Source organism: Ahaetulla prasina, chromosome 13 (genome assembly GCF_028640845.1).
Source record: "Ahaetulla prasina isolate Xishuangbanna chromosome 13, ASM2864084v1, whole genome shotgun sequence".
In the NCBI taxonomy this organism is placed as follows: Eukaryota; Metazoa; Chordata; class Lepidosauria; order Squamata; family Colubridae; genus Ahaetulla; species Ahaetulla prasina.
The window spans coordinates 11,946,155-11,973,652 of record NC_080551.1 but is presented as its reverse complement, the minus strand read 5'-3'; the positions used below and the strand labels follow the sequence as shown (position 1 = coordinate 11,973,652).

At 42.1% G+C, this 27,498-nt stretch overlaps 1 protein-coding gene across 1 annotated transcript in view; it reads right to left on the bottom strand.

The window, feature by feature from the left end:
* Nucleotides 1-27,498, bottom strand: part of AGBL1 (AGBL carboxypeptidase 1) — a 471,358-nt gene that overhangs the window by 289,051 nt on the left and 154,809 nt on the right. Inside the window, exon 18 of the mRNA XM_058156548.1 lies at nt 6,253-6,433. Coding sequence (XP_058012531.1) covers nt 6,253-6,433 — 181 coding nt within the window. The remainder of the gene's footprint in view (nt 1-6,252; nt 6,434-27,498) is intronic.

The window sequence follows — 27,498 nt, the reverse complement described above, 5'->3', positions numbered from 1 at the left end:
TCCCACCAGGTCCAAGGTTGACTCAGCCTTCCATCCTTTATAAGGTAGGTAAAATGAGGACCCAGATTGTTGGGGGGGCAATAAGTTGACTTTGTATATAAATATACAAATAGAATGAGACTATTGCCTTACACAATGTAAGCCGCCCTGAGTCTTCGGAGAAGGGCGGGATATAAATGTAAAAAATAAAAAATAAAAATACCCAGATAAGCAGGGATTAATACCAGATCAACAATCAAGAAGAAAACAATACCCAAGTGAACAAACCAGCAAAGGAAAACCACCTCTCCATCAACACCGGCAGGGCAAGCTACTGTACATAAACAGGGCACAAACTCCATACTTCCTATCATTCATGAGGTTACCTAGTCGGGTAAAGAAACATCTGCAAGAAAGCAACCAAGCTCAGAGACCAACCACCAAGGATCCCACAGTTCAACTCTGAGCTAGAGATATTCTCTTCCATTGGTCTTCCATCCACCTATTAACCAAGCCCTACTAAATCACCCGTTACAATGTCCTTCCTGTCAAAGACGACTTCAGCTTCGATCGCAACAATACACGAGCACACAATAGATTTAAGCTTAATGTGAACCGCTCCAATCTTGATTGCAGAAAATATGACTTCAGAAACAGAGTTGTTAATGCCTGGAATGCACTACCAGACTCTGTGGTCTCTTCCCAAAATCCTCAAAGCTTTAACCAAAGACTATCTACTATTGAGCTCACCCCATTCCTAAGAGGTCTGTAAGGGGCGTGCATAAGAGCGCAAACGTGCCTACCGTTCCTGTCCTTAATGTTCCCTTTGATTGCATCCAATTTCATATAGTTATTACATACTTATGGTTATATATATATGCTTATATATCGTATTGTTATTTCATGCTTATGCTTATATACCATGTTGTGACAAATTAATTAATTAATTAATTAATTCAGCATTTTGAAATCAACCAGAATTGGCTAGGTCCTGCCAACTTGGGAGTCTTCAGAAGTTCTAAATCTCCCTGAATTCAGTAGGATTTTTTCTTCTTCTTAAGTGTGTGTTAAGATTGCTCGGGAAAGGCACTCTGCAATGTCACAGCATGTCATTTTACACAATGCAAAGTTACATTTAAAAAAAAAATACTTTTAATTGCAGATAACCAATTAGAGGGTAATCTCTTTTTTTTAAAAAACTTACATTTTAATAAAAGGAAGGGAAAACTCAATCATTATCTTGCTTTAAATTCAGTGAAGGACCATTCCAGAGTAAACGTTTGACAGCACCTCAAGGGAGACGTTTTTGACATTGATCCCAGATAAAAGAATGTGGGCGTCGCACAAGCTTTTTTAGCCTGTGAAATTCAGAAAGATGATGCTGTTTTATGCGTATTTACTCACATGTGACTTTAAAGAAGCTTTCTTTCAAATAAAACTGCAGCCTTAATAAAGTAGCCTGATTTAAGGAACGTAGTTAATTTTTCTTTAAAGAAAACATTGTTATCTCAACTAGCTATTTCTTCCCTTATAATAACCATCTTTAACATTGAGATCATTATGTAAAGAATCAACCTTTCCTGACTCAGGCAATGAATTTTAAGATAATTTACCAAACCACTAACAATTATATTTTTCCCAGGTTAATCAGTCAATATGAAGCACTGCCTTCAGTAAATACATTAAATAACACGCACACTGCCACTCTGACTGAATTGCTGTAACATTTATGTTAATTTGCCAAATAACTGATTAATTGGTTAAAAGGTAGGCAATTAATTTACCATAAAATGGATTAATCAGTGAACAGTCTTTATAAATGCAAGCTGGGCGAACCCTCGAATGGATAAGTGGTGCCTAATCCTGGATTCCAACCATATACGACCATTATAAGATTAAGGCTCTGTAAAAGGGACAGATTTTTTAATGCCATTGAATTGCATCAAATTATTATGGTTGGTCACACAGCCAGCCAGATGTTTAGACCGGACTTGGCATTTGCATCAGCGGTGAAACCCAGCAGGTTCTGACAGGTTCCGGAGAACCGGCAGTGGAAATGTTGAGCAGTTTGGAGAACCAGTAGCAGAAATTTTGAGTAGTTTGGAGAACCATCAAATGCCACTTCTCGCTGGCCACAGAGTGGGGTGGGAATGGAGATTTTGCAATATCCTTCCCCCAGGAGTGGGGAAGGAATGGGGATTTTGCAGTATCCTTCCTCTGCCATGCCCACCAAGCCACACCATGCCCACCAAGGCATGACCACAGAACCGGTAGTAAAAAAATTTGGATTTCACCACTGATTTACATCCACCTATCGAGTCCTTCCCAAGGTCCTGGAATAGGCAGTTATTGAGGGTGGAGGGTTGTTCTCTGAGCTTGTGGATTGGTTTCTGAACATTTCATTACCAGACTAGGTAACTTCTTCAGTGGACTTTAGGGGATGTCAGCGTTGGCGTTCTTCTACTTATAAGGGCTTCGTGTGGTCAGTAGGTCTTGTGATGGGGAGGTCACATCAGGTGAGGGTCACATCAAATGAGAGACTTGTGATGGGTCTTGTGATGGGTCAGGTGTGGGTCACATCAAGTGGGGGTCTTGTGATGGGGAGGTCACGTCAGGTGAGGGTCATTGGGAAGTGAAGTGCTGGTTGGGGGGATTGTGTGAGTTGATTAAGGGTCGGTGCGGTCACTGGTTGGCTGTGTGGTTGATTTGAATTTTTGAGGGGTTCGTAGGCTGGTTGTAGGTCAATGTGTCTATTGATGGAATTGCTTGTGGAGTGCCAGGCTTTGATAAACTCATGTGCATGACAGGTGGTAGCATGGCCGATGATTACTGTATAGCTCAAATTGAATTGGTGCTGTTCTGTATCAGTCTGATACCAAAGAGTAGAGGGTAGAGATTAGGGATCATGGTGTTTGACTGCCAGCTGGTATTCAGGGATTCTGTTTTTTAATTGATGTGATGTCAATAGGCAGACGTCGTTCTTTCCCAGAGATAGAAAAGCAGATATACACTCATTGGGGAGGTCTGGCAAAAATACGCCGAGTCACCTACTCTTGTTTCCTTGGAGGTGAGCATGGGTAGCACCAAGAACTAAGTGTCATTCATATACCAGAGCAAGTCCAAGGGAAAGCAACCGTCTGAAATAAAATTCCTTTCTTGGGTTCCCTAACAGGTTGTTATACACCCATTCACAGATTTCCATTTCCTATTTCCTACTGGTGTCAGCATTACATGCTCAATTCTCAGTGGACTTTGTAGTTGGGGGGGAGGCATCTTAATAGCCTCATTATAACTCAATCCTCTTGGCAATCACCTCTCAAGCTTCCTATTAGAAGAAGTGATTTGTGATGCCCAGTCAGCCTGCACATCTCTGCACATCGTTCCCGCTAACAGCAGGCAGCTCTTTCCCTGAGAGCTCGCCTGCTCTCTCTCTCTCTCTGTCTCTTTCTTTGTCTCTGTCTCTCTCTCTCTCCATGTTACATTGCCTCCTCATCCCTTCTCACTTGTGATCTCATGAATTGGCTCCCCTTCTCTTCTCTACATCGCACATTTTAAAAAAATTATTTATTTATTTTCATGCGTGAAATATGGACTATCTCTTTCAAAGACATCCCCTGTCAGACCCCGGATATGTTATTTCATTTATTACTTCCTTCCCTATATCATTCACAGCCTGTGCCCTATTGATTTATAACCTTTATCCTGGCACCTAGGTGCCCTGAGATTTTCTCACCTTTTGGGGAATGTAAAGGGAGGGAGGGGACGCAGTGGCTCAGGGGCTAGGATGTTGAGCTTGTTGATCGAAAGGTCGGCAGCTCGGCGGTTCGAATCCCTAGTGCTGCTGTGTAAAGGGGTGAGCTCCCGTGACTTGTCCCAGCTTCTGCCAACCTAGCAGTTTCGAAAGCACGTAAAAATGTAAGTAGAAAAAATAGGGACAACCTTTGGTGGGAAGGTAACAGCGTTCTGTGCGCCTTTGGCATTGAGTCATGCTGGCCACATGACCACAGAAATGTCTTTGGACAGAGCTGGCTCTTCGGCTTTGAAACGGAGATGAGCACCGCCCCCTAGAGTTGGCAATGACTAGCACATATGTGCGAGGGGAACCTTTACCTTTACCCCTAAAGGGAGGGAAGGCCATGTGGGTTGAGAGGTTTCTAATTCCTTTATCCTAACTGTATTTCCTAAGGGAATTCAGAGTCTGCTTTTCTCTTGTCTTGCTATCACTCCAGTTCAATAAAAGGTTCCTTTTGAAATGCAAATTTTTCAAGAGTCTTTACTTTCTTGAATGAGGAGGAGAGGTCAGTCCTTACATCCCCATTCAAATGAAACCGAATAGGTAACATCCTGGTTTTCTTAGCCAGGTAGATTATATCATCTCAAGATTAGGAACCCCATGAGATTCTCGAGGTATTGCCAGGGGTGAAATGTAAAATTTGTTACTACCAGTTCTGTGGGCGTGGCTTGGTGGGGGGGCGTTAACGTGACTGAGTGGGCGTGGCCAACTTTCTTTTTTTTACTTTTAAAAGTATTTTTTCTATAACCCCTTTGGCCGAAGAGGTTGTTAAAAAAATGCTTTTAAAAGCCTGTGATGATCAGGCAACTCAGCTGAGATCGCCAGAGGGGGGGGAAAGGCTTTTAAAGGGTTCTGACGATCCCAGCTGAGCTGCGTAATCATCAGAGGCTTTTTTTTTAACTTTTAAAAGTAAAAAAAAAAAACCCTCTGATGATCGCGTGGCTCAGCTGGGGTGGAAGGGAGGGATATTTGCTACCGGTTCTCCGAACCACCTGCCGGATCTGAGCAATCCGGTCCGAACCAGGAGCATTTCACCCCTGGGTATTGATATCTACCTTTTGATAGATCTCACTCCAATGCTCAATTGATGAGTGTTGAAATTGGAATTTGCAGTCTAAAGTAGCAACATTATCCATACTCCAATAGCACACCAAACCATATTTTGCTAAGAGTCAATACGATTGCATTGCACTCATGTAGGGAGCACCGGGTTGAAAGGATTAGTTGGTGACATCACCGTTGCCTGGGAGATATCCATTGGGGGAGGGGTATCCTTTCATGTCCCTGGCAGAAGCTGGAGTGAAGGATAGGAGCTCACCTGCCGCACAGCAGCACTCAGATCTCAAACGTGGGTGTCAGGCATGGAAGCCATCTTTTTCGTTGGGCCTTCAGGCCTGCCACATTTACTACTGTGGGAAACTGGGAGGGGGAATTGTATGGGGCATGGGTGATGTATAGTCATAATAACATTCCTTTCTCAGAAAGTCAAGGCCATTTTGCCCTGCACTTGGACGGATGGACCTGGGAGGCCTCTCTAGTTGGGACGGTGCTTGTATTGGACCATGTAATGGACATGTCGGTGCAGGAGCAAGGGCCTTGGACTTTCTTTTGGGTGGGGAAAACCTGGAAGCTTTCAGATTCGGGTTTTCCCAGATGTGTAAATATGACATCTCTAATAAAATGGCACTTTGAGGAAACTCAAGCCTTGGAGTTTTCTTTCATTGGGGGTGTTACTTGGAACCCTGACATTGGGATGATAATAATAATAATAATAATAATAATAATAATAATAATAACAACAACAACAACAACAACAACAACAACAGCAACAACAATGGAGTTGGAAGGGATCTTGGAGGTCTTCTAATACAACCCCCTGCCCAGGCAGGAAACCCTACATCACTTCAGACAAATGGTTATCCAACATCTTCTTCAAAACTTCCAGTGTTGGAGCATTCACAACTTCTGCAGGCAAGTTGTTCCACTTATTAATTGTTCTAACTGTCAGGAAATTTCTCCTTAGTTCTAAGTTTTTTCTCTCCTTAATTAGTTTCTACCCACTGCTTCTTGTCCTGCCCTCAGATGCTTTGGAGAATAGCTTGATTCCCTCTTCTTTGTGGAAACCCTTGAGATATTGGAATACTGCTATCATGTCACCCTTAATCCTTCTTTTCATCAAACTAGACATACCCAGTTTCTGCAACCGTTCTTCATATGTTTTAGCCTCCAGCCCCCTAATCTTATTTGTTGCTCTTCTCTGCACTCTTTCTAGAGTCTCCACATCTTTTTTACATCGTGGCGACCAAAACTGGATGCAGTATTCCAAGTGTGGCCTTACCAAGGCCTTATAAAGTGGTATTAACACGTCACGTGATCTTGATTGCTAACTTCCAATCCAGCGTCTTAACCACACGAGCCACCAGGCTCCCCAAGCCATTACCGTGATTGAAAATTGCATTAAATATTTAAATAAAACTCACTGGCCATTGATGACTCCATCTGGATTCAGCATGGGAATAATCTTGAAGATGAAGCATTGCCGCAGGAGATCGGCAAGTGGATCATTACTGAGGAGGAACTCCAGAGTCCCCTTCATAACCCAGCTGGAATTGCTCTCACCAGGGTGGACCCGTGCCGTGAGCACGACATAAGGACGGTCACCTAAAGAAAGAAAACATACTTTTTTATGCCAACAGAAGAGAATATTTGTAATGCCGGGTTGAACCATGAGGTTCTTGGGGCTGTCTGAGCTTGCTTGTTGTCTTGCAGACATTTTATTACCCTACTAAGTAACATAATCAGTCCCAGAAGGGAGGTGGGTTTTCTTTTTGTTTATATACAAGTGGCTTGCCCTGTCATACCCTGTGTATTTTTTCCCCCCTCTGCTTATCTAATATAATGCTAATAGCAGTATCGGAGTACATGCTTCCTTATTTTTGTAAAAGCAAAAATAAGACAATAAATAGCAATAATTCAAGTTGAAAACACAATGTAATGCACCATGAAAAAAGGCACGGAAGGCTTATGTAAGAGTCAGTCAAGTAATGTGCATTAAAAGCCTCAATTGCAGAAGAAATAAACAAGAAAATTCTAGACTGTGCGGAGATGTATAAATTAACGAAAGAAAGAAAAGAAAAGAAAAAAGAAAAGGAAGAGACAGAATATTATCAAGTATGGACCAAGTGATACGATTGGTTAGAGAATAGGAAAAGTAAATATGAATAAATGATGGAGAATAGAAGGTGACAAATGTATAAAATATTGTAAATGAATAAAATGAGATATAAAGGGACGATAAAGATAAAGATAATAAAAGAGGGGGTAAATGGGGAATATATAAAGCAGAAAGTATGTGGAATGAAACTGACATGTAAAAAGAAAACACATATTATGTGTTTGTGTTATGTATGTTTGTGTTGTGTTGTGGTATTGTGGTAAAATCAATAAAAAAACTTTTTAAAAAATAAAATAAAATAAAATAAAAGCCTCAATTGTTTGTCTTACTCACTGGTTCTGAGAGCCAGTACAAACTGATGTTCTCAGGATATCAGCGTTTTCCCAGATGTTTTTACTTGGTGTCATAGGGTCCTTTGGTCGCTACTCAACTCAGTGGCCTCCAATAACCCAGGGGGCCCACTCCACCCTCCCTGGCCTTTAGCCAACCCCCACGCTAACAGACCCTTGGGTAGTGGTCCCAGTTTGTGCTTTTTCAAGAGGCAAGTGGTTTTTCTTATTCTTCCTTGAAGATGTTTCACTTCTCATCCAAGAAGCTTCTTCAGCTCTGACTGGATGGTGGGGAAATGGAAGGATTTATACTACTTTCAGACAGCTGGTCAAGGAGTATAAACCTTCCATTCCCCACCATCCAGTCATAGGGAAGAAGCTTCTTGGATGAGAAATGAAACATCTTCAAAGAAAAACCAGAAAGTCCAGTTGCCTCTTGAAAAAAAGCACCTTTGGAACAACCATGACCTGGATGACTGAGAGCCTCCATAGACACTGCCAGTTTGTTATTACATCCTCCCTAGATCTACGGCTACTCCTTACTATCACAAGTAAACTAAACAGTTCTCCTTAACTTTGGGTTACTTCCAGTTTCCTATATAAAGTAAACAAAACCCACAACTCTTCTCACTGTTGTGACCCAGGTCCAAGTAGGTAGTAATAAACTGAATCCGTGGAAAACAAACAAACGTTATTCGAACAGCTGGGAATTGCTTCATTCCCAGCGTCGTTCAACTCAAAGTAAAACAAATGCCTCCCAACACAAATTCCTCAGTTCTCTCGCAAACCTTGGTCCAATTAGGCAAACTGCCAAAGGCCCTTCCTGGCAAACATCCAGAAGCCACAAAAACAAAGATGCCGACGAAGGAGAAGATGAAACAGAAGACACAGATACCAACATTGTTTTCTGGCAAAGCTCAAGCGCCATTGCTGCTCTGTTTTAAGCCTTATGGGAGGGGCCAATCATCTCTTGGCCTTACTCCTGAGTCGTCCTCTGTGCTTGAACTGCTCTTGCCTTCTGGCAGCTCTTCTCATGCGTGCATTAGGAACAGGCTCTTCCTGTTCCTCTACCTCATTACTATCAGTCTCTGGAGATTCTGGAGTCGTACCTCACTTCCCAATGGCCCTGGCCTCACCTCAGCCTCATCGCTGTCCGACTCCATTGCCAGCTCCATAGGCTGCTGACAGATCACAACACTCACTCCCAGAACCCTTCAATGCCAACTGCTCTACCACAATCACACCACACACAACCGCTTTGCTGTTGGGCTTTTATAGATGCTCTTTGATATCAGCTGGACTGGCTGGGGAGTGGTCTTAAAAGGCAGGGCAGCTTCAGTCCACGTGCTGGTTAATATCAGGCATTCTGCTCTTTCTCACTTTCCCGTTTTATTTATTTATTTATTTATTTATTCGTATTTTTATACCGCCCTATCTCCCTAGGGACTCAGGGCGGTTCACAACCAGATAAAAATATACATATAAATACAAATAAAACATCCATTAAAAAACTTATTATAATTGGCCGAATAATTAAAATGATAATGAAAATGATAAAATCCCCATTAAACCCAATTCTAATTTAAAATCTAGTCCAGTCCTGCGCAAATAAATAGATGTGTCTTATGTGTAACTATGCCAAGTATGTCTTTTGTTTTGTCTTATCATGACTGCCCTTATATGGACTGCAAATAACAGTTGTGACTTGGTCTTTCTTACATGTAGAAACAGGTCCTTCTTCAACCTGGTACCCTTCAAAGTCATTGCTATACAATGCTCAACCAATCTAGCCATCCCTAACATAACTGAGAATGTTGTCCAGACATCATCAACTTGAGAAATTCATCCTTTTGAGTAAGAATGAACCATATCAATTCCTCCTACAGGGTAGAATGACATTTTTGAATGTTCATCATTTCCCCCACCACCAACTCTGCAAAAAGAAAAGTAACTGCAAGTTTTAAAGGAATGGGTCCATCATTCAAGAAATGCAATCTCTGAAGCAAGTTGAAATGGAAACAAAATAGCCTTCATAAAGCCATCGTAAAAAACAATGATAAGAAAAATGGGTAATTGTCATCACAGCAGAAAATCCATTTTTCCGCTTGCTAAAGTTTTTGTTCGTGCTCTTTTTATTTCCTTTCTTCCATGGGCATTCTCAAAACTAGAGTGTCAGGTTTGAAATGGCACAAATCATATTTTGTGCCTTAGAGCTCTCTATAACAGCATTGCCAAAAAGGCACTAAGAGTTGTTAACCTAATTTTGTGAAGTTTCTTCTCCGGTAATAATGTATTGCTAACTAAGGCATACAAAATTTTTGCCAGACCAATTCTTGAATACAGCTCGTCTTCCTGGAACCCACACTGTATTTTGGACACTAACACGACTGAGCTGGTTCAGAGGTATTTCATGAGAAGAGTACTCCACTCCTCTACTCACAATAGAATTCCCTATGCCACCAGGCTTAAAATTTTGGGCTTAGACAATCTGGAATTGCACGACCTGAGGTCCGATTTAAGCATAGTACACAAAATTGTCTGCTACAACGTCTTGCCTGTCAACAACTTCTTCAGTTTTAACCACAATAATACACGGGCAAACAATCAATACAAACTCAAGGTAAACCGCTTCAAACTTAATTGCAGGAAATATGATTTCAGTAACTGAGTGGTCAATGCCTGGAATGCTCTACCTGATTCCATTGTTACAGCCTCAAACCCTCACAGTTTCAACTTCAAACTTTTTACCGTGGGCCTCACTCCCTTCTTAAGAGGTCCGTAAAGGGGAAGTACATAAGCGCACCAGTGTGCCTACCATCCCTGTCTTACTGTCCCCATTTATATATGTATATATATGTATGACTATAACTTGTTGCTGGCAATCCTTATGATTTATATTGATATATTGACCATCAATTGTGTTGTAAATGTTGTACCTTGATGAACGTATCTTTTCTTTTATGTACACTGAGAGCATAGGCACCAAGACAAATTCCTTGTGTGTCCAATCACACTTGGCCAATAAAAAAATTCTATTTGTATTTACTTCCTTTGTTTATGTTCATGTTCATACCTATACTTGCCATCTTGTACATGTTTGACAAACAAACAAGTAAATAAATAAATAATATTACCTGAAGATTCTCAATACCTCCCCCCCACCCTTTAAATACTTGTGTGACAGTTTTCACCATTAGGGAAGGCTTTAACTACACACATACACACAATTATTTTACAAATAATTCAAGGCAGAAAACACACCTTCTTCCTCCTAATTTTCCCACAATAACTGCCTTGTGATGAGGATTGGGCTGAAAGATAGTGACTTGGCCCAAAGTTATCCAGCAGCTTTCATGGCTAAGGCAGAACTAGAACTCAACATCTCCTGGTGATTGGCCCAAAGTCACCTAGCTAACTTTCATGACTATGGCAGAATTAGAATTCACCATCTTCACCCAGCTGGCTTTCATGACTAAGACAGAACTAAAACTCACTGTCTCTTTGTGATTGGTCTAAAGTCCCCCAGCTGGCTTTCCTGGCTAAGATAGAACTACAACTCACTGTCTTCTAGTGATTGGCCAAAGTCACACAAGCTGGTTTTCATGGCTAAGACAAAACTAGAACTTACCCAAAGTCACCTAGCTGACTTTTATGGCTAAGGCATGATTAGAACTCATGGTCCGCCAATTTTTTAGCCCAATGCCTTAACCGCTAGAGCCAACTGGTTAAAAGATTTCTCCAGAGTGACTGCTAGAACCAATAAAAAATAGTGAGACTTCAGTAACTCCAATCCCTCACTAGGAAGTTTATGTACATCCTAGTTCTTATTTACTGTCTCATTTTAAACATCATTACACTGCACTGCAAACATAATTCCAGACTCTCTCTTGTTCAGATAATGAACAGCCACTTCTGATTCCAAATCCTTTACAAGGTTTGCCAATAATAAAGGGAAGAGAATGAAATATCTTCTTTCTGAAAATGATGTGCATTGACAATCTTGATCCATAGCTGGCAGCCTCTCTGACAATTATATGATTTGATGGGTGACACTCCAAGAGAGATCGCTTTCGTTCTGTGGAAAAACAGCAATTGATAGCACTAGCCTGCTTTCAAAAGTGGTTTTTTTAAAAAATTATTATTATGATAAGCCAGATCACTTCTCGGAGATAAAAAAGCTACATTTAGTTGCTTCGGAAGGCTTGGGTATAGCCAAGGACAATGCTAGAAATGTAGAAGTAGTCCTCGACTTACAACAATTATTCTAGAATAGAACAGAATAGAATGTTTTATTGGCTAGGTGTGATGGGACACACAAGGAATTTGTCTTTGGTGCATATGCTGTCAGTGTACATAAAAGAAAAAACATGTTCGTCAAGAATCGTAAGGTACAACAATACAGATATAACATTTTTCTGTTTGTTGCAAATTTATTACCAGATTACAGATTAACAGAGTTGAAAGAGACCTTTTAGGTCATCTAGTCCAACACACACACACACACACACACACACACACACACACAAGTAGGAGACCCTACATCATTTCTGACAAAGAGCAGTCCAGTCTCTTCTTGAAAGCCTCCAGTGATGAAGCTCCCACAACTTCTGAACACAACTTCTGTTCTATTGGTTGATTGCTCTCACTGTCAGAAAATTTCTCCTTATTTCCAGGTTGAATCTTTCCTTGGTCAGTTTCCATCTATTATTCCTTGTCCAGCCTTCAGGTGCTTTGGAAAATAGCTTGACCCCTTCCTCTCTGTGGCAGCCCCTCAAGTATTGGAAAACGGCTATCATGTTATCCTGGTCCCCTGGTCCTTTTCCTTGGTCCTTCTTTTCACTAGACTAGCCATGCCCAGTTTCTGCAAACGTTCATCGTATGTTTTAGCCTCCAGTCCCCTCATCATCCTGATTGTTCTTCTCTGCCAGTCAAACCAGTCAAGCAAACATTAATTGGTTTTACAAGGAAGATAGTCTCACTTGACTGCTGCAGATGGGCTCAAACGTGCTTTTCTAAAAAGCTACTGGAATTTCTTAGTTTCCCCGCCTCCCTTCAAAACATTTCGTTTCTCATACAAGAAGCTTCTTCAATTCTAACTGAAGAAACTGAATTAGAACTTTACTATACATTGGGCCAAACTTCACTTAACCTTTGGTGATAACAGTAGTGAACCAAATTCAAGACAGATTTCGACCAGCAAAGAAGACCTCACCACTTCCTTTAGCAAATGGCTTCCACTATATCCAACTGATCTTAGCTTAGAAAGTTTTTCTGTGTGATGTTACATCAGAACCTGCTTACCTATGGCTAAAGGCCATTATCCTAGGTTGGTTGTTCATGGCCCCATTTTAATTCTGTAGGTACCCGTTCTTTCAAGTCATACTTATTAAGCATTATCTTAAATTAATTTCACCCAATGGTGTTGCTCAAAAGCACCAGTTGGTTGATCTATGGTCCAAGCAGAGATATAACGTGTCTACTATACTGGCTATGTGATGTAGTAGCAATAGCAATAACACTTAGACTTATATACTGCTTTACAGTACTTTACAGCCCTCTCTAAGCAGTTTACAGAGTCAGCATATTGTTCCCAACAATTTGGGTCCTCATTTTACCGACCTTGGAAGGATGGAAGGCTGAATGAACCTTGAGCCTGGTGAGATTTGAACTGCCAAATTGCAGGCAGCCGGCAGGCTGCAGAAGTAACCTGCAGTACTGCACTCCAACCACTGCGCCACCATAGCTCATGAAAGGACCGCCCCCCACCCCCCCCGGGCCACGGTGATGTCACCAACTAATCCTTTCAACCAGGGGTGAAATGCTCCCAGTTCGGACCGGATCACCCGGTCTGGTAGCGATGGTGGCGGGTGGTTCGGAGAACTGGTGGAAAAAATCCCTGCCCCCCCCTCCCGCCCCAGCTTATCTGCGCGATTATCAGAGCTTTTTGTTTTGTTTTTTACTTTTAAAAGCATGTTTTCTTTGAAGGAAAAAATGCTTTTAAAAGTAAAAAAAGCCTCTGATGATCGCCCGGCTCAGCTGGGATCATCAGAACCCTTTAAAAATGCTTTTAAAAGTTTTTTTAAAAAATGGCCACACCCACCCACTCACATTACCCCACCACCACCACCAAGCCACACCTACAGAACCGGTAGTAACAAATTTTACATTTCATCCCTGCTTTCAACCCGGTGCTCCTGACGCAAGTGCAATGCAATCATGATGTTCTGTCTCCTTCCCCACTTCGGAGTAATGAGCTGGCCTTCAGCCAGTGGATTCATGGCTCTTATCAGTCCTGGCAGAGAAATCGCAGCTGCCTGCCAAAGTTCAAACAAATGACTCACAGAGTAAGACTTCAGCTCTCTTTAAAACGGTTCAGCTAAGCTTTTGCTCCCCGTGGAGTGCGAGCAGTCCCAAAGCTCCTTATATATATCCTGTGGGGTGGGGCTCCTGCCCCACCTTCCCTTTGATGACGCCGCCTCTATAATCTTCTGAAGCACGGGTTAATCCAAGCTTGATTATTATTATTATTATCAGCTGGGTCTGAGGGCGTAGCCTGAGGAAGGGAGAAATCAGGGGATGACGGCCTCATTACATCCTCCGACTGGCTTGGTTCTGGCTCCTGGAGCCGGACCAAAGGCATCGGAGCTCCCAAGGTAAGCTTTACTGGCCCTTCCCCCTCACTCTCGGAGTCACTTTCGGGCATGGGCCAGGTTCGGGGGCTGAAGTCACAACACATAATGACTCTTAGCAACTAAGCTTGAAGTTCTAACTATTAATATCAATACTATTAGTATAATAATTAGACACTCCTATTTAAAAGGGGTGGTGATGCTTATTTCCTACTTGCTAGTTCCAATGCCACTGACTGCTGGCCGCCTTATTTTCTCTTCCCTTCCTGTTTTTTTTGCTTTGCTTTGCTTTGTTTTTCCTACCATCATGATTTAGGGCCAGTCTCAGTTCTTATTGCTTGAATGAAACTTATAGGGCTACACACTCATGGCTAGGAATTGCACTCATGAGAGCCCTAATGGACAACAGCTATAAATAGCATAAGGCCAGATAGAACATACTGCCTTTTTCTTGTTCCCCTGCTCTCTAATAACCAATGACTACAGTTGTTAACCATTCTGATCTATTCTCGCCATTCAATGAAGCATAATAGCAACAGATTATCGTCTTCATTTCTGATTTAAGAGACGAGCGCTAGCAAATCCACCAATAATTTTGCCAATAATACTGCAGAATCTGAGCCTGTGTTTTTTTGCACAAGTGAAAGAATAGAGGAGACAAATGGAGTAGATGTGGGAAGTCTCCCACAGGGTCACAGGCTCTGTTCTGCTGGAGTAAATTCAAACATTTAAATTCAAACATTTAACAATAAACCCAACCACAGCAAACTTCAGTCACAGCCTGACCTATCCTTACTACAACGGATCCACTCCCGAGAACTCTGCACAGAACTCAAAAGATGCCAAGACCAAGGTGAATTTAACCTATACATCGACTACTGCGCTGACTGCATAAAAAGTAAAACCTACAATCAATCACCCAACATTCAACCCTCCATCATCCAAAACATCCAACCATCCATCATCCAGAATGTCCAACCATCCTTCATCCAAAACTAGCTACGCACACCCCTTATTTCCTCAATACCAACCACTACTGACCTTAAATGCAAACTAATAAACACAAGAAGCATTGTAAACAAAATGCCTGAACTCCTCCTCTTATTAAATATTGCTGATGATGTAAAACTATTTAACACCATCAACAATGCTGCTACCCTTCAAAAAGACCTTGACTTTGTGTTGGAATGGTAAAAAAATTGGCAACTCCAAATCTCAACGAATAAATGCTCTGCTTACACACTGGCAAAAAGAATCAGAACACAAAATACAAACTGAGTGGACATGAACTTGTAGATGTCTCTCACTCTGTCAAGGACTTTCGAGTACTCATATCAAATGATCTAAGTGCCAAGCCCACTCTAACAACATCGCCTAAAAGGCATTAGGTTGTAAACCTAATCTTGTTTAACTTCTTCTCCGGTAATATTACACTACTAACTAGAGCATACAAAACATTTGCAAGACCAATTCTTGAATACAGCTCATCTGTCTGGAAACTGCAAAGCATATCGGACATTAATACAATTGAACATGTTCAGAAATATTTCACAAGAAGAGTCCTCCACTCCTCTGCTTTCAACAAAATACCTTATGCCACCAGACTTGAAATTCTGGGTTTAGAAAATTTAGAACTATGCCGCCTTCAGTATGACCTCAGCATAGATCATAAAATCATCTGCTACAATGTCCTATCTGTCAATGACTACTTCAGCTTCAACCACAACAATACATGAGCACACAATAGATACAAATTTAAAGTGAACCTCTCCAAACTCGATTGCAGAAAATATGACTTCAGCAACAGAGTGGTCAAAGCCTGGAATGCACTACCTAACTCTATGGTTTCATCCCCAAACCCCATTCCTAAGAGGTCTGTAAGGGACGTGCATAAGAGCACCAGTGTGCCTACCATCCCTGTCCTAATTTTCCCTTTAATTGTATTCATTTTATGTATTCAATTTCATGCTTATACTTACTGTATATATATTATCTAATACAAAATCGACAAAATAAATAAAATAAATTAGCTTATCCATAGGCTAAGTGCTTCTTCCCATTCCAAGAATCCCATGTTGCAAGTCACATTCTCCCTGCCCCTATACTGTAATTAATTTGCTGGAACTGATATTTTTTTGGAAGGCTGCAACACCACTCTCATCAAAACAGGAAAATGCTGAGTATGTTGCAGTTTTATTTGTATTTTTGATAGAAGGGTGGAATGGAATAAATATATACACTGCTGTTATACAGCACCCCTATCATACTGACGTACGTATCAGTGCATCATGTACAACATCCACAGACTTCGATAGTGCATGATTATATCCTGTTGATCAATACTGCTTAAGTGTGGTGCCCCTAATTTACAGCTGTCTAAAGTGTTTGTCAACTCCCCCCCTTGGCATTTGCAAGATTCTCAGCACATCTTTATTTCCATGAATTGCTCAGAGCTCTTGATGACTCCTGGAAGCACAGTTAATTGTAGTGATGGGTGACTGAAGCCGAGAGCTTCGTTGGAGAAGATGCCCAACTGCACAGATAAGCTGGGATGATAAAGAGTCCTGAAGGAGTCAAGAAGAGAGGAGGGAGAAAGCCCGTCTGGTCATTTTCTAACAAATGGGATGTTCAGTGACCTCCCCACCCACACACACACACCAAGGCAGATGATCTGCAAACAGGCAAACTTAATCAATGCAGCCATATTGCAACAGGACCTCCAATGTGCTCAGAATATAAACTTAACAGAGTTGGAAGGGACCTTTTTATTTTTATTTATTTTATTTTATTTGTCACACAGTATATATAAACATAAGCATGAAATAACTATACAATATATAAGCATATTTATTTATTTATTTATTTTATTTGTCACAACAATATATGTAGGCATCATACAAAAAGATTATATAGTATATAAACATATATATGAGTAAATATTAGGAGGTATAAGCATATATATATATATATATATATATATATATATATATATATATATATATATATATATATATATATATCTATATATATATATATATATATATATATATATATATATATATATAGGAAGAAGAAAAGAAAAACAATAGGACAGGAACGGTAGGCACGTTTGTGCTCTTATGCACGCCCCTTATGGTCCTCTTAGGAATGGGGTGAGGTCAATAGTAGAAAGTTTTTGGTTAAAGCTTTGAGGATTATGGGAAGAGACCACAGAGTCAGGTAAAGTATTCCAAGCACTGATGATTCTGTTACAGAAGTCATATTTTCTGCAATCTAGATTAAAGCGGTTGACATTAAGTTTAAATCTATTGGTTGCTCTTGTATTATTGCAATTAAAGCTGAAGTAGTCTTTAACAGGAAGGACATTACAATAGATGATTCTATGAGTTAAACTTAGGTATAAGTATGAACATATATATATATGTTATATAAACATATAAGTATGAGTATGTAATAACTGTATTAATTGGATATAATGAAAGGAAACAATAGGACAGGAACAGTAGGCACACTTGTGCTCTTATGTACGCCCCTTACAGACCTCTTAGGAATGGGGTGAGGTCAATAGTACACAGTTTTTGGTTGAAGCTTCATGGATTTTGGGAAGAGACCACACAGTCAGATAGTGCATTCCAAGCATTAACAATTCTGTTACTGAAGTCATATTTTCTGCAGTCAAGATTGGAGCGGTTAGGGTTGGATGCCATCTAGTTACAGGAGACCTATACTATTTGCAATAGACAGCTGTCCAATCTCCTCTTAAAAGCCTCCAATGTTGGGGCACCCACAATTTGTCAGTTCATCCCACCAGTTCATTGTTCTCACTGTTAGGAATTTACTTCTTAGTTGCTTCTCTCCTTGGTTAGTTTCCAACCATTGTTTCTTGTCCTGCCTACATGGTGCTTTGGTATATAAGTTGGCCCCTTCTTCTCTGTGGCAGCCCTTCAAGGAGAGGTGGGTTTCAGAAGGTTCTGACTAGTTCTGGAGAACTGGTCGCGGAAATTTTGAGTAGTTCAGAGAACCGGTAAATACCACCTCTGACCGGCCTCGCCCCCATCTATTCTTTGCCTCCCGAGTCTCAGCTGATCAGGAAGAAATGGGGATTTTGCAGTAACTTTCCCCTGCAGTGGGGAGGGAATGGAGATTTTAAAGTAGCCTTCCCCTGCTATGCCCACCAAGCCACACCATGCCCACCAAGCCACACAACGCCCACTGTCATGTCCCACTCCTCCTCTGACGGCCGGGGAAGTCCGTATCAAGCGTGCCTCTGCAGCTTTGCCAAAGTTCTCAGGGCAGGCAGGAGACCAGGATGTGACTTCAGCAATCCAAATTAGACTTTGCCTGACTCAAAGAATGCCAGAAAGCAGATCCTTTATATAGGCCATGGGGTGTGGCTCCATAACTCAGCATTTATCCAGGCCTGCCCCTCCCTTCCTTTTGCTGACATTGCCTCTCCACTCTCCGGAAGCGTGGGTCCCTCCAGCCTCCAGTTGCCGGCAATTCCAGCTCGTGACTGGCTTCACACTCCCCAGGCTCACATGCTGTGGGGGAGGGGTTTAGTTGCTCCGTTTGTCCGGGCATGGTGCCAGGACTGGGGGCTGGAGGCATGTTAGGCCATTCGTCTTGCTCGGTCTGTCCAGGCATGGTGCCAGGACTGGGGCTGGAGGCATGCCAGGACATTCTTCTGCACTATCAGCGTCCGGCAGGAGATGAGAGGGGCCCTGCTGCGGCGGGGGGGGGGGGCAGCGAGGCAGAACACCCACCAAGCCATGCCCACAGAGCCAGTAGTAAATTTTTTTGAATCCCACTGCTGCCTTCAAGTATTGGAAGACTGCTATCTGGTTATCACACTACCATGACTTGCTTTTCCCAACCTCCCAAAGAAAGTGGCTTCCTGAATGGATCATACACCTGTCTGGTCCTTCAAAAGGTGTCACATCCTACACAAGGTTTGACAACTGGTAGAGGTCCTTCAAGGATCTCCACGAAGATCAACTCTTTCAAATTATTTGGTGGCTGTGTCACGCAGAGCTCTTATTGGATTCTGGGGAAGTTGCCAGTGAGCTCAGGTTGGCCATTTATCTCTAAAGAAACCTCACGTGGCGCATAACCTTCTCAGGGAACGTAAATAATGAAAAGGGAGAAGCGGAGGAACCATTTTTTCTGCTACATAAACCCTCATCCAACATATCACGTCTTGTTACACTGCACCGCATTCTGACATGCTCAAATGGAACACAGCAATGTTAACAGATGCCAGTTTGGGAGAAGAAAAAAGGGCGTGGGAGGGGGAGAAGAGGGGGCATCTCAGTTTCTGGCTTTTTCCCTGATTCAAAAGAGAAGGGAATAAAACCTAACATGGACAGGATTGATCCCCAGCAGGACAGCACACATAATATGTCCACTGAAGTTGGGCGGCTAATATAGGCATTTCCAATCCTGCTTGTTTTGTTTCTTTGACTGCAAGTGCTGAGTTAAACTGTTAAATTTCAAGAAACTAGTTTTTAACTCCCATCCCACCCCGAATTATGCTACTTCCTCTTATATGCAGTTGAATGGGATTAATAATGCCTGAAGTGGTAGCATGGCATTTGTTTGGAAGATAAGCAGAAAACACTGTTTTGAATGCTCTTCCTATATGGGGGGACTATCTCTTTTTCCTCAGAGGCAAGATTTACATTTTAAAATTATTTAATATAGAATTTGAAATTCCTTACTGTGGCACTACTTTGATCGGGACAATTCAGGATCCCAGAAAGGGACAGTCAAGAGTTTCTGAACTGGAAGACTTTACTCAGTGGGGTACCTCAGGGGTCGATTCTCTCGCCTACCTTGTTCAACATCTATATGAAGCCGCTGGGTGAGGTAATCAGTGGTTTTGGGGTGAGTTATCATCTGTACGCTGATGATACTCAGCTGTACTTTTCCACCCCGGACCACCCCAACGAAGCGGTCAAAGTGCTGTCCCGGTGCCTGGAAGCTGTACGGGTCTGGATGGGGAGAAACAGACTCAAGCTCAATCCCTCCAAGACGGAGTGGCTGTGGATGCCGGCACCCCGGTACAGTCAGCTGCACCCGCAGCTGACTGTTGGAGGTGAGTTAGTGGTCCCAAAGGAGGTGGTTCGCAACTTGGGCGTCCTCCTGGATGGACGGCTGTCCTTTGATGAACATCTGGCGGCCGTCTCCAGGAGGGCCTTTTACCAAATTCGCTTGGTCCGCCAGTTGCGTCCCTTCCTTGACCGGGATGCCTTATGCACAGTCACTCACGCTCTGGTTACGTCTCGGTTGGATTACTGCAATGCTCTCTACATGGGGCTGCCCTTGAGGTGCACCCGGAGGCTGCAGTTAGTCCAGAATGCAGCTGCGCGAGTAGTTATGGGAGCCGCTCGTGGCTCCCACATAACACCACTGCTCCGTAGTCTGCACTGGCTTCCTGTGGTCTTTCGGGTGCGCTTCAAGATTTTGGTTACCACCTTTAAAGCGCTCCATGGCTTAGGACCCGGGTACTTACGAGACCGCCTGCTGTTACCCTATGCCTCCCACCGACCCGTACGCTCTCACAGAGAGGGTCTCCTCAGGGTGCCGTCCACCAAACAATGTCGGCTGGCGGCCCCCAGGGGTAGGGCCTTTTCTGTGGGAGCATCGACGCTCTGGAATGAACTCCCCCCTGGCCTACGTCAAGTGCCTGATCTTCGGACCTTTCGTCGTGAGCTTAAAACAAATTTATTCATTCAAGCAGGACTGGCATAATAGTTTTATTTTAAATTGGGGTTTTATTAATATTTTAAATTTTTTAAATTTAATTTTAACTATCAGCCGTTTTTGTAATTCTGCTACATTTTAATTCGTTTTAACTGTATATATCTTGTATTTTATTTCTGGTTGTACACCGCCCTGAGTCCTTCGGGAGAAGGGCGGTATAAAAATTTAATAAAATAAATAAATAAAATAAATAAATAAATAAACACGGTAAATTAAATAAGGGGAGGGGAAAAAATTAGAAGGGAATCAGATCAATGTCCACAAGTCTCATTTGTATTTTGCCTCGCAAATGGAAAGAGAGACTCTTTAGAATTGTTTCTTGAAAGCCAGAGAGATGAGAAACCCTAGATCCGTGATGGCAAACCAATGGCACACGTCCCACAGGTGGCACACGGAGCCGTATCTGTGGGCATGCGAACGTTGCCATAGCTCAACTCCAGCACGCATGCATGTGCCGACCAGCTGATTTTCAGGCCTTCTGGGCCCACCGGAAGTCAGGAAAGGGGCTGTTTCTGGCCTCCGGAGGGCCTCCAGGCGGGTGAGGAAGGCCATTTTTGCCTTCCCCAAGCTCCAGAGGCTTTCTTGGAGCCTGGGGAAGGCAAAAAACAGGCCCACCATGCTATCACATGCCAAAAGGAATAGCCAACACTCCAGAAGATAGGCTCAAGATACAGAAATATCTTGACAGACTAGAATATTGGGCGCTATCTAACAAAATGAAATTCAACAGTGAAAAAAGTAAGGTTCTACATTTAGGCCAAAAAAATAAAATGCACAGGTACCGTATATGTGGTACCTTGCTCAATAGTAGTAACTGTGAGAGGGATCTTGAAGTCCTAGCGGACAACCATTTAGATATGAGCCAGCAGTGTGTAGCAGCTGCCAAAAAAGCCAACACAGTTCTGGGCTGCATAAACAGAGGGATAGAATCAAGATCACGTGAAGTGTTAATACCACTTTATAATGCCTTGGTAAGGCCACACTTGGAATATTGCATTCAGTTTTGGTCGCCACGATGTAAAAAAGATGTTGAGAAAGAATGCAGAGAAGAGCAACAAAGATGATTAGGGGACTGGAGGCTAAAACATATGAAGAATGGTTGCAGGAACTCGGTACGCCTAGTTTAACGAAAAGAAAGACTAGGGGAGACATGATAGCAGTGTTCCAATATCCCAGGGGTTGCCACAAAGAAGAGGGAGTCAAACTATTGAGGGTAGAACAAGAAGCAATGGGTGGAAACTAATCAAGGAGAGAAGCAACTTAGAACTAAGGAGAAATTTCCTGGCAGTTAGAACAATTAACCAGTGGAACAACTTGCCTGCAGAAGTTGTGAATGCTCCAACACTGGAAATTTTTAAGAAAATGTTGGATAACCATTTGTCTGAAACGGTGTAGGGTTTCCTGCCTGGGCAGGGGGTTGGACTAGAAGACCTCCAAGGTCCCTTCCAACTCTGTTGTTGTTGTTGTTGTTGTTGTTGTTGTTGTTATTATTATAAAAGCAGGGGTTGCGTGTGCAGGGGGCGCATTGAATTATGGGTATGGGCACACGTGTGTGCGAACCCCACCCACCCCCGTGCTCGCCCCACTTTTGGCATGCAACGGCAAAAAGGTTAGCCATCCCTGCCCTAGATCATCGCCTAAGATTAAATAAAGTCAACGATAAACTTTTCCAAAATGGTGAAATGCTGCCCTTTAGGAAGCCGTGTGTTTAAAAAGAGAAAGGTTATTTTTCAAGAAACGAAGTGAGACACTTTATTGCCACTTGGAAAATGGCTATCGCTCGCTTATGTGGTTTTCATTTTTTAAAAGTGGCAATTTAAAAACAACGTTACAAATCACTGTTGCCCTCAAGATTCAGAAGAGGAGGAGGTAGGCCATAAAGCAAGGAACGTGGTTGTCTTACTCCTGCCTTATCTGAATAAGTCCAGTGGCATTTGGCCACCACTGGAAATGGCGCTGTATGAGATGAACCATGGAGAACTAGTCTGACCTAGTAATTAAGGCATCAAGGTAGAAACCAAGAGACTGTGAGCTCTGGTCCTACAAAACTGCCACCAAAGTGGTTTTCATTGAATTCTCCATAAAAGAGGGTCTAGACAAATGTCAACCTTTCAAGTCAACCTTGATGCCAACCTTGTGATTTCATGGACACATCCAGATCTGGAATTTCTTGTAGAATATTAAACACCTCCAACCCTGCTTAGCTTCCTGTCATCTGGGATGCTACTTCAACTTCCCAATCTAGCCTAGAACTCCAGAATTTCTTGTAGAATATTAAATACATCCAACCCTACTTAGCTTCCTATCGTTTAGAATTCTACTTCAATTTCCCAATCTAGCCTCGAACTCCAGAATTTCTTGTAGAATATTAAACATACCCAACCCTGCTTAGTTTCCAAGACCAGACAAAATTGACCAGAAGCTTCAACCTGCTGAGTGTATTTTTAAATTCAATATTCCTTTCCTTTCATCACAAACTTTCAAGTGCTTCTGACTTCTTCTTCTGACAGTTTTCATCCATGCTTTCTCTCTCCTTCCTAATCCTGCTTCAAAGCATCTATGCTGTATCTTGGATACAGCATCCATGGGGGAAAAAAAAAAGCAAAAAAACACCAACCCCTCCTTGTTTCGTCCTTACACTATATATCTGCCTCTATAATACACACCAAAACCTTTGCTAGTATTGCACATAGTAAATAAGAGCATTACAAATGTTAAATTGCTTTTCGCCCGTGAACTGCCTTATTCTCCATTTTCATATCCTAGTGGGGTTGTTTCATGAGCTGCGTTGCCTGGCAACCTCCTTTTGTGCTAGCATGGTATGAATGGGCTAATCTTTTGAAAGAGAAAGGATCTGAAAAGACCAGGCCATAAAGAGAAGAGTTCCAGACATTGGGACATGATGTCTTTACTCACTGTTAAACGCATGACCCAAGAGAGTTGGTGATTTTATGTAAAGACCCAGTTACTAGCACAATAAAGCAATGGGCAACATTGAGCACAGACTTGTACAAGGAAGCCCCAGGAAGTTTCAATTTTATCTATCCAGTATTTGAGAGGCTGCCACAAAGAGGAGGGGGTCATTTTATTTTCCAAAGCACCAGAGAGCAGGACAAGAAACAAAGGATGGAAACTAATCAAGGAGAGAAGCAACCTGGAATTAAGGAGAAACTTCCCTACAGTGAGGACAATGAACCAGTAGAACAGCTTGCCTCCAGAAGTTGTAGGTGCTTCATCACTGGAGGTTTTAAAGAAGAAACTGGACAGTTACTTGTCTGAAATGGTATAGGATCTCCTGCTTGAGCAGGGGGCTAGACTAGAAGATCTCCAAGGTCCCTTCCAGCTCCATTCTGATTCTAATCAACAACATTCTGAAGCAGCTGCCACCACACATCACAGCACATTTGCACTATATGGAGCACAACCTCACCTGTTCAATAGACAGGAAGGTTAAGAAATAGAAACAAGACATATCAAGGCAACTGGGTGGGCAAGACTAATAAGCAGGGAATGAGCAAATGGTTCTTAATCTGGAAATCATCAGGACTCTTAAAGAGAAGCTTTTAAAGCCATGTAATCAAAGCACCACTCAAGTTTCCCCTGGGGCCCTCAAAGAGGTTCCATCAAAGTTTTGATTCCTGAGCAAGCCCTTGTTATGTTCCGGCCGTTTCTCATTTAGAATATGTTGTTTAGATCACAGAGGAAGGAAATTGAATGAATGAGCAAGTGTAGAAAATCAGAAGGTCCAGAAGGGTTCTTACTAATAGGGACATTAGTCATCATCCAGGGGTGGGATTCTACAAGTTCGGACCGGTTCGGACGAACTGATAGCTCCGACGATCAGCTGGGAGCAAACTGGTTTGCTCCAATGATCAGGTCAGCCCGCCCACCTGGCCCTGTGCTTTAGTTAAAGGTATCTTCTCGGCTGATTGATGTGACAGAGCGGAATGCTGCACCTCAGCTGTGTTAATCCCAAGCGGTAACACAGAAGGTTAGTATTTGTAAAACTGTGCATACGCATGCAGCAAAGCATGCAATTACCGAACCGGTTGTTAAACCAGCCACTGTCATCATCTCAAAGTTTGGGCCTGGCCTCCTAATTTAAGGAGTCAGCTTGGCAACAATATTCACACTGCTATTCAACAGCCAATAGCCAGGATTTTATATTCCTATTCAACAGCCAGTTATCATTACGTATTTCAACTGGTGGTCTGTTGATATGCATGGGAATACACTTCGTTTCATCGTGGAGTACCGCTGCCTACTTAAGACTGGCATCATTAAGTAGGTCAACAGTAGCCAGGAGCATAATGAACAAAACAGGAGAGAATCAACTTGCCACTGTCTTTATTCAGACAGAATCAAACCCTCTTCAGAGACACCGTGTCTATCATATTATCTCAAGTAGATTTTTGTAATCTAGATGGATTCCGTCCATATCTTCCTTTTTTCTCAAGTTGATGACTCTAGCCATTTAGAGTCATCAACAGTAGCAATGGTAGTTCTCTGCCTGAAGTTAGGTGAGACAATAACACAACTTCCAGTTCTCACTGGAACTGAGAGCAAGAAGACAACAGATGGTAACATCCCATGCCTGCTTCCGCCTCCACTTGCCATGCTGTTGGTTATTTCCTAACGACCAAAGTCATTCTTGTAAATGCAGACAACACTAAATTGGAGTCAAAGCGGCAGAAATATCCATCATGCATCATTGCCATAGCATCTATTTCAAAGCCTGAATTTATTCTGAAGCAGGAGGCAATTTGAGTTCCTCTTAAGTATTTTTGTGTTGATTGCTGACGTTCTTTCTATATGTTTTGAAAATAGGGTCTGGGATAGGTGCATCGTATAATTTCTGTAAATTGCTTTGCCAGAGTGGATGCAGGTTTCCCAAGATGTGATTTCTGAGGAGAGAAAGGGGGTTTGAGAAACTCATATCTTGGGATGAGCCTTGACTAGTAGTGAATTAAATGAAGTTATGGCCTTTTCACACCATATTATGTTACCTGAGAGAAGTATGACAATGGCAGCCTTCACAATCTAAGGCTCCTTCTGCACTTTCAGTCCCTTCTCAGCAGGGACTGAAAGTGGTGTAAATGTCAGGGTTCCAAGGAACACCCCCAACGAAATAAAGCTCTGAGGCTTGAGGTTCCTCAAAGTTCCAATTTATTAGAGATGTCACGTTGGCACAGCTGGGAAAACCCGAAACTGAAAGCTTCCAGGTTTTCCACACCCAGTTAACAGTTCACAGCCCTGCCCCACACCCACAAGTTCATCACATTGTCCAATCAACTCTTCACACTCAATTGGATCCAATCTTCAGGCAGTCTACATCAGACGCAGGCAAAAGTCCTTGAATACGGAATGTTGTTATGACTAACTTTCTATCGCTTCAACAACAACCCCCTCCCAACTTCCCCAGCTAAAATATGTGGCAGTTAAGAAGCAAAAAGAAAATTGCCTTCCAAAACTGACAGCAAGTTATGCTCAACCATATTTATTGGGTAGAGAGACTGGTTGGATTTCCTCAGAAAGAAAAAGAATCTTCTTAATAATTGTTCAAAGCTCGCTCGCTGTCTAAGTAGGGTGTCTCACAATACCAGCATCACTGCTGAAAATCCTACACAAGATTCATCCTGTTGACTTTCCTTAGTGCTGGGATTGTAATGGGAGCCATGCAGATTTGCAGATTACTGAAGAAAGAGTTGCACAGTGAGAGAGACAGGACACACAGACACACAAATACACACAGCTATAGTTCCATAAAATAGGCTTATGAACCACCACAAGTTCTCTTCTCCTGTGACATAATTTAAAAAGTCAATTTTTATTGAGTCGTTTTTATGTGGAAAAAAAAGAATTTAATGGTTTTATGGATTTGTAGAATAAATATGTGTATTTGCATAAGACCTTACCATACGGTGCTAGAAACTGGGAGACTATGAGTTCTAGTCCTGCCTTGGGCATAAAGACAGCTGCTTGATTTGGGGCAAGTCACTCACTCTCATCCCAAGGAAGAAGAGAATGGAAAACCATTTCTGAAAACGTTGCCAAAAACAACCTGCAGGAACTTGTCCTGGCACTTGCCAGGAGTTAAAGCTGATTTGAAGCCACAACATTATAACTTATGTACAAAACGTTACTCATTATACTTAGACGTTAACCTAGATTCACTGAGAAATCTTTTTATACCAATTTCCCCAATATCATTTTTCTTACACTTATTGTCTGTCTTCAGTGCATCATTCAAAAAGTGAAGCTTTAACCCTTTAAATAGAGGTGGGTTATTTTTTAAAAAAAAAACTTGGAAGAGAATGGTTCTTGTCAAACCCATTCAGGTCCATCATCCATGCTGCCACTGAATCTCTGTGGACCGTTGTCAGTTCAAGATTTAAATAGACTATCCACAAAGGACCCAGTCCTGGTGGCAGACAAAAATCTTAAACTCGACAGGTAGTCCGTGAGGTACCGTGAGACAGGTAGTCTTCAAGTGTCTTCTTGCAATGACTCCTCCAAACACACTATTATTTATTTATTTATTTATCAACAAGTACAAGAAAACAAGTAACAGAATAGACATGGACATGGACACATGAAAAAAACTGGCACAAAAAAAAAGAATATAAATAGGCAAAACATAGCCATAAACACATAGAATGATTACATATAATTGCGGACAGTAGGTGTTCTGTCTCCATCCTCACTTTGGAGTAACGAGGTAGCTTACAGCCAGTGGGTTTACGGCTCCTATCAGTCCTGGCCGAGAAAATGCAGCTGCCTGCCAAAAAGTTCAAACAGATTAAGATTTCAGCTCACTTCGACACGGTTCAG